The sequence below is a fragment of the Quercus lobata genome, chromosome 1 (genome assembly GCF_001633185.2).
Source record: "Quercus lobata isolate SW786 chromosome 1, ValleyOak3.0 Primary Assembly, whole genome shotgun sequence".
Taxonomy (NCBI): domain Eukaryota; kingdom Viridiplantae; phylum Streptophyta; class Magnoliopsida; order Fagales; family Fagaceae; genus Quercus; species Quercus lobata.
In genome coordinates this window covers 40,743,035-40,749,888 of record NC_044904.1, presented here as the reverse complement: position 1 = coordinate 40,749,888, position 6,854 = coordinate 40,743,035, and the positions used below count along the sequence as shown (strand labels likewise).

Sequence of the window (6,854 nt, the reverse complement as noted above, 5' to 3'; positions counted from 1 at the left end):
TCTAATTATCTAAATAGATGAGAACTTCACATCCCTTTTTGTAGTCCTTTAATTTAGTCTCCTCTTAGTCTCATTTTTTTTTTCTAACTTCACAATTCAGTTCTATCAAAACTGAGATTCTTACCTATCACCCTTAATGTCTTTATCCAATGTCTATCTTCTGCAGCCTAAAACTCTAGGCTCCCTTGAGAAGACCAAAGCTTCTTTGAGAAGCCCAACCCTCTCTCTCTCTCTCTCTCTCTCTCTCTCTCTCTCTCTCTCTCAGTTTCTTTCCCTAATTTTTCACAAAGAAGTGAGAACCCAACTTTCTCTCTCATGAGGTCAAGAAATTCCACCAAATCTGCCCTAGATCCCTTTGCAACCTCATCTATTGGTGAACCAGTCTTAGATCATCGAATCACTATGTACTCTAAGGGTTCTAGTGGGTGTGCAAGAGCTGAAGCAATGGCATTGTATTTGGCATCACTACCATCTTTGCTATCTACCTCCAAGATGTTCTCAACCTTCACTCACCATAAGTAAATTTCCATGTTTGGAAAATTTTCTATATATTTTAATAGCTGTTGTGCACTGTAGTTTGTTTGATATCGCAAAATCATCTTGATTTCCACTCATCATAGGTATATTTCCAAGTTTGGAAAATTTTCTATATATTTTTATAGTTGTTTTGCACTGTAGTTTGTTTGATATAGCAAAATCATTTTGATTTCCAGTTTGTTGGATTTAAAGTTAAAAAGCTTGACTTGATCTCAAGTTTGAGCTTGATATTAAGCTCGAGCTTGGTATGACTAATTAATCAAACTAAGCCAATTCAAGCTCAAGCTATTTGGCTTTCTCATGAGTTCGAGTTCAAACATTGTTTTCAGGCTTGTCTCGAGCTTGAGCCGAGCTTTAGTATTTGATTATTATTATTGATGAGCCAAACTCAAACTCGGTTAAATTTAGTTAGTTTAACACCTATGCTCAGCTAAACTTTAACTTAGTGTGATTTTTATAAAATTGTTTCTCGTTTTTTGAAGCCCAAAAGATCGCAAGCAGGCCCTGAATTGATTTAGTCCACGGCCACGGACAAGTTTTTGGGTTGGATCTGAACTCGCTTCACTCGGTGCCCAAGAATTAGTCATTATAATATGAAGGCGTGTTCAAACTTTAATAGAGTCAACTGAGTGAGTCAATCAGCAGCCTTATGGGTTAGTACAGTTGCCCCAAATCAATGCGCCAAAGGAATGTTAGGATTTCCTTTCCAGGTGGACCATCCAAAAACACCCCTACAGATTAAAGAATCCCAGTTTTTGCTAATTCAAAACGAGGTCACTACTTACCCTCCAATTTCTAGGTTTTACTAACAAGTAACAAGTACAACATATCAAAATCCATGTATCACCTGAAAAATTATACAACACGGTAATACAACCAATTTTTGAAATATTATAACATTGACACAGCTAGTTCAACACCTCAAATGAGGTGCCCGTATTTCCTAGCCTGAAATTTCATCTCAATTCTTTCACATCAAATTTTTTATTTTTTATTTTTTCCAGCAGGAAATTATACATCATAAGAAAGAAAAACGAAAGAAGCGTGAGATACTTATGATTTAAAGAGAGTGAGAGATAAAAAGCATATCCTAAAACTCTAAAATCTATTGATTTGAGAAGGGGAAAAAATAAGAAGAAACTCTACGATCTACGTTACATAGATTGTATAACAACACCGACTAAATACAATAATGTAGCATTTGATATTTTGGATGTCATGACACAAGGGATAAAAGCAAAGCATGGGAATTAACTTCAACCCCTGCCTACGATGAGATTCCCAGTTTGTATTTGAAGAAGAATGAAGGAATTAAATGACCATGTGGTCTCATGTGAATTACATTGCACTCCCTAGTTCCCTGATAATGCTTAGGAAAGGCATATAAAAATTAGTTGCCAGGCCAAAAGAACTCTACCTTAGGGAGAGAGAAAGAGAGGACTTAATCTCCCGTGTCAAAGTAGAAGGCTTTCCCACCTAAAGCACAGCGATTATCCACTTGGGGAAACTGAAGTACTTAAGAAGAAGGTTTCTGTTAGTGAACCAAAAAACAGGAGAGAGAGAGAGAGAGAGAGAGAGAGAGAAGGTTTTTGACTACTAAATGAAATGTGTGAAAGGACTGGAATGAATCATTAGGGATGCTTTTATGTACAAAGATTTAGGACACACAAATTGTCACCACACAAGAGATCCTTTGGTTGATCAGTTCTGCATAAAGAATATCTCTAATCAAATTCAATAAGTAACCGATCAACTACTTAGTTATCTCAGTAACATATATAAGAATCATGGAATATAAGGTAAAGAACTTTTTAAAGTGAGCAGTATCCTGAACCGATATCACAGATGCAAAAACCAAGCAAAAAGAATTTAAACATCTTCCATGAAATCACCACTTCTACTACATTGACCAGACAGGATCTCATACATTAAATACCAACAAGCGATAAACACAAGAAGTTGATGCACAATCTTGTGGGGGGGAAAATTGATTGTTGAGGCAGGGTGAAGGAGATTAAGCAATTGCACATATGTGACAACTCTAAAATTCAAGCCTAAAACGTCTGTTAAGCATGAATTTCACTTCTGATAGCTGTGCAGGGTCAGAATTTTGTAAGCAAGCAAAGCTCAACAGCAATGACCTCCTATTAGTTTCCATGTAAATAAAGTCAAGAGTTTGGTCACTAAATCCAACGCTGCACCAACTAGAAGATATAAAGAACTAGGACTAGTCAAGTAGTCACACAAAGAAGTGAGCCTCAAGAATTTTCCTTTATCTACAAAGAATTACCAGAGTATGATTACAAATTTTTTTTTGCTAGGTGAGTGTGATTACAACATTTACTCCTCTCAAGTTACTCAACTAAGTATCTGAAGTTTTTCAAACTCATACAGATTTTGAAAATTTAAAAGATAAAATAGAATAAACAGCAGAAAATTTTAAAAACTGTCACAAGTAGCTGAGCTTGCAATACAAAATTGATGCTTTGTCAAGATAAAATTGGATTGACTGACATCAATGCAGCGAAATGAAGTGTGCTAAGAAAATCAAACTCATAAAACAAAGAAAAAAAATCTCTCTTTTATCTAATAACATCTTTCCATCCACCGCTGTTTCCTTTACACAAGATTATTATTCTGACTTAAGTAGAAAGAAAAACGAATCATAATTAAAAAACAAAAATTAGAATTAAAAAAAAAAAAAAGCAACTGGACATGCATTACATTTGCACCACAAGTTACTGGGAATTCAACACTTTTTGTTGTGGATATTACCATGTTCCCAATTCACAAAGATAGTGTGGTATACCACTAGTCAGGGTCACAAAGTTACAGTAGTCAGCAAACAGAAGAAGCCTTGAAAAGTTTGAAACTTGGCAATCCCATTACTATCTCTGCATTTAAAAACAAACCCAATAATCAGAATCCAGGAAAAAACAAAAACTTTTGACTTGCATAAAATTTCCCACATTTGTTTTTCTCAGCAACCAAACAAAGACCTTACCTTGCCATTGTCAGCAGACTCAGGAACCTTGTAGGAATCAACTGTAATGTCCATCAACCACATCCCCGGAAATAGCGTCTGCCACACAGAAAAACGAAACCCAAATGAAATTGAATTCCAATTCCAACAAAAACAACAGAGTAGAATAATAAATTGGTATTGGTAATGGTAAATACTTACATCGATTTGCTTCTGAACAATTCTGGGCCGTTTCTTGGGCCTTCTTGCTGGCCTTTGGCCAATCATCTCCATGAAATCTTCTTCGACCTCTTTCTTCCCCAACGGCACAATCAACTTTGTCCTCTGCTTTTCTTTCTCTTTTTTTAGCCTCGGCGACTTTACACTAACGCCGCCATTATTGTTATTCTCACTCCTCAACGGCGAGTAATTCACCTTCCCCTCTTCGATTCTCAATCCCTTCGGTCCAATCGGAGCCTTACACGCCGCTCTCCTCGTTCTCAGATTCCACGGCCTCGCTTCCACCGCCGACGACGGCGGAGCCAATTTCTTTCCAATTTCCGCTTCGTCATCTTCCTCTTGGATTTCCTCCTCTTCTTCTTCGTCTTCTTCTTCTTCTTCATCTTCTTCTTCTTCTTCTTCTTTCCGAAAAATCGCGTCTTTCATCTTATCCGTCGCGGTTTTCAGATCAAACAACAGCTTCTCTCTGACCGCATCGATCCCTTCGTTTTCGATTCCCGATTTCCAATCCTTCTTCCTTGTCCTCTCCGATTCCTTTCGCCGAGTCCCCGTAGAAGAGCTCTCCGCTATCGTGGCCGGAGATCGCCGATCCATCATCGCCTCCGGCGGAACTTCACCGCCGCCATCCGGACCTGGCTTCATGCACCTCAAATACCTCTGGTTCCCCCACTTCAAACACGGCAGAGTGAAATTGTGCAAAGCCTTCGATCTCTCCGGTCCCATCGCCATGCTCGTACTCGTACCCTTGTTCTCTTCCACTACAACCATCTATCGAAGAAAGACCATTCAAACTTCAAAACCAGCTCGCTTTTTTCAAATCCTTTCTCTCCAGTGTTTGGCTACCGAAAAGATTTTGAAAATTTTCTAGGGAAAGTTTGATCTTCTTTGTTTTACATATATTTTTATCGCCGGGGAAGTGGAACGCAAAGTTTATATAGAATTAGAATACAAGTGTCTGTGTGAGGAGAGAGAGAGAGAAAGAAAGAGAAAGAGAGATAGAGATAGAGAGAGGCAGAGGCGGTTTTAACGTTCGGCTTATATAAGAGGGGCACTTTCGTCTTTTTCAATTAAAACAACAACGGGTTCGTTCTAAAATGCGCCGTGTGTTGTGTTTTTTGTGCGCGGGGAGGGTAGGGGAGGATGTTTGGTTTCAGGGTTTCCCGGGTGATATTAATATTATGGTGAATCGGTGTTACGTCGTTTTTTATTTGAGAGTGACAGCCGTTTGATCGTGTCTATATTTTTTTTGATCACTTTCTCCGAGAGGAAATATACCATGTTTCGATAATATCAATTTAATATCTGTTTTAATATTTTCTATTCAATAAATGAGTGTGAGTAACACTTGTTTCAAAAAATTATATCCGACTACTCCAATAAATTATTCACAATCTTCTATACCATTGGGAAGATAAATTAATCATTTATTGGAATAGTTTGATGTAATTTTTTTGAAACAGGTGTCACTCATTTATTGGATAGGAAATATCAAAATAGATACTAAGTTGGCATTATCGAAACATAGATACTTTCTCTTTTTTCTGGCCGTTGATTTTAAATGACATCATTTTTTATTTTTTAAATTTAATTAAAAAAAAAAAAAAAAAAAAAAAAAAAACTTAACGTGAGACAGTATCAAGTATTATTTACCACCAGGAAAAGAGATTCAAGGAAATGGCAATTGATGCAAATTAATTTGAATGAAGCATGGACAACTTTTTAGTTTTTATTTTTCAAGGGGATGTCATGTGGACTAATCAATGAATTATGCTAGGGACATAATTTTGTGTTACAACTCATTACATGATTAGTAAGGGTGTGTCTCCATATGACCCACTAACATATTTTTACTAATCACAACTCGTTATGTGGGAGTTGTGACACAAAGTTATGCCAAAAGTTGTGTTCCTTGCATAATTAGTAATCATTATACTAATGATCAATCTTCAACTTTTATTTATTTATTTTAAACAAGACTCTAACAAAGTCCGCACCCCGCCATTTTTTGTTTCTTTTACTGTTTTTTAATCTTAAGATTAAGATAATTTTTGTTTCAAGTTTTTTCAACAAATTTGGCAATACTCGTATTGGGTTCTTTTTTGTGAGGGCATGTGGTACACTAGGGGGAGTTACCAACGTTAGATTTATTCATGGACTCTTAACTCAAAGAGTCCCCCATTTCTTTGCTAATCAGCAGTTGGTTCTTTTTTTATTTTTTTTTTAAACGGAAACATATCATTTAATTAATTAGAAAAATCAGCATCCTGATACAAAACTTCCCTAACTATTGGAGGAACATCTTCCATCCAATACAAATCTTGACAAATTTTCTAGCAAATTGAGCTAACTCATGAGCAACTCTATTCCCCCCACACCTAGTACATTCAATCCTAACCCATTGCAAGTTCCTAACCAAATGATGAATATCCCCAACAACATTCCCAAGCAAAGAAAAATCATCTTGCGAAGCCGAAACAACTTTCATGACAGAAGAATTATCCCCTTCAATGACAAGTTCAGAAAAGCCAGCATCAACGGCAAATTCAATAGCTTTCCGACATGCAAGAAACTCAGCCTCCTCACTAGAAGATATCTCAGGACCCTTAGCTGCCATGGCTGCCATAACCTCACCTTTTTCATTCCGAATAACTGCACCAATACTTGAACTGTTAAGAGCCGAAAACAGAGCTGCATCAAAGTTAAGCTTGAAGATCGAAGGAGGAGGGGGTTGCCAGGTGTCCCGAGAAGCTTGCCCATGATGGTCCCATTAGTACATAAGCAGTCTGAAACTCCTCAAGAAACTCTGTTGCCTGATTATTCAACCAGCCTGGATCATGAAACTTACCCCCATGCACAACCTGATTTCTTTGATTCCAAATCAACCATGCTTAAACTAGCACAACCGCCATATCATGAGACTCTACCCGCTCCATTAAGTATTCCATTAATTGAAGCATATCCACCATACCTAACCCACCTTTCTACAGAATTTTTAAGCTACCCGCCCATACATCTCTAGCCGCACCACATTCCTAAAGTGCATGGACAACTGATTCCGGAAATCTCAAGCAAATTGGGCACATCGCATCTGCAATAATCTTTCTCTTACAGAGAT

The 6,854-nt window shown here is 37.4% G+C and overlaps 2 protein-coding genes across 2 annotated transcripts; both read right to left on the bottom strand.

Moving 5' to 3' along the window:
- Positions 1 to 3,093: 3,093 nt before the first annotated feature.
- Positions 3,094 to 4,744, bottom strand: LOC115990305 (histone H3.v1). Its single transcript, XM_031114150.1, has 3 exons — positions 3,722 to 4,744; positions 3,542 to 3,619; positions 3,094 to 3,431 (listed from the first exon to the last, which is right to left on the bottom strand). The coding sequence occupies exons 1-3, from the start codon at positions 4,505 to 4,507 to the stop codon at positions 3,426 to 3,428; spliced, it is 870 nt and encodes a 289-aa protein (XP_030970010.1). The 5' UTR covers positions 4,508 to 4,744; the 3' UTR covers positions 3,094 to 3,425.
- A 1,279-nt stretch (positions 4,745 to 6,023) lies between these two features.
- LOC115953929 lies at positions 6,024 to 6,625 on the bottom strand. The gene is made up of 2 exons (XM_031071762.1): positions 6,585 to 6,625; positions 6,024 to 6,405 (listed from the first exon to the last, which is right to left on the bottom strand). Exons 1-2 carry the CDS (start codon positions 6,623 to 6,625, stop codon positions 6,024 to 6,026), a joined length of 423 nt encoding a protein of 140 aa, XP_030927622.1.
- Positions 6,626 to 6,854: the final 229 nt, after the last annotated feature.

Bases quoted from the DNA above. Each gene is read 5' to 3' on its own strand.
- LOC115990305 (XM_031114150.1), bottom strand. From the start codon at position 4,507: ATGGTTGTAGTGGAAGAGAACAAGGGTACGAGTACGAGCATGGCGATG. The intron at 3,620-3,721 runs GTAAGTATTTAC...TCTGTGTGGCAG, and splicing joins TTGTTCAGAAGCAAATCGAT to ACGCTATTTCCGGGGATGTG.
- LOC115953929 (XM_031071762.1), bottom strand. From the start codon at position 6,625: ATGGTTGATTTGGAATCAAAGAAATCAGGTTGTGCATGGGG. The intron at 6,406-6,584 runs GTAAGTTTCATG...GGCTCTTAACAG, and splicing joins AAATCAGGTTGTGCATGGGG to TTCAAGTATTGGTGCAGTTA.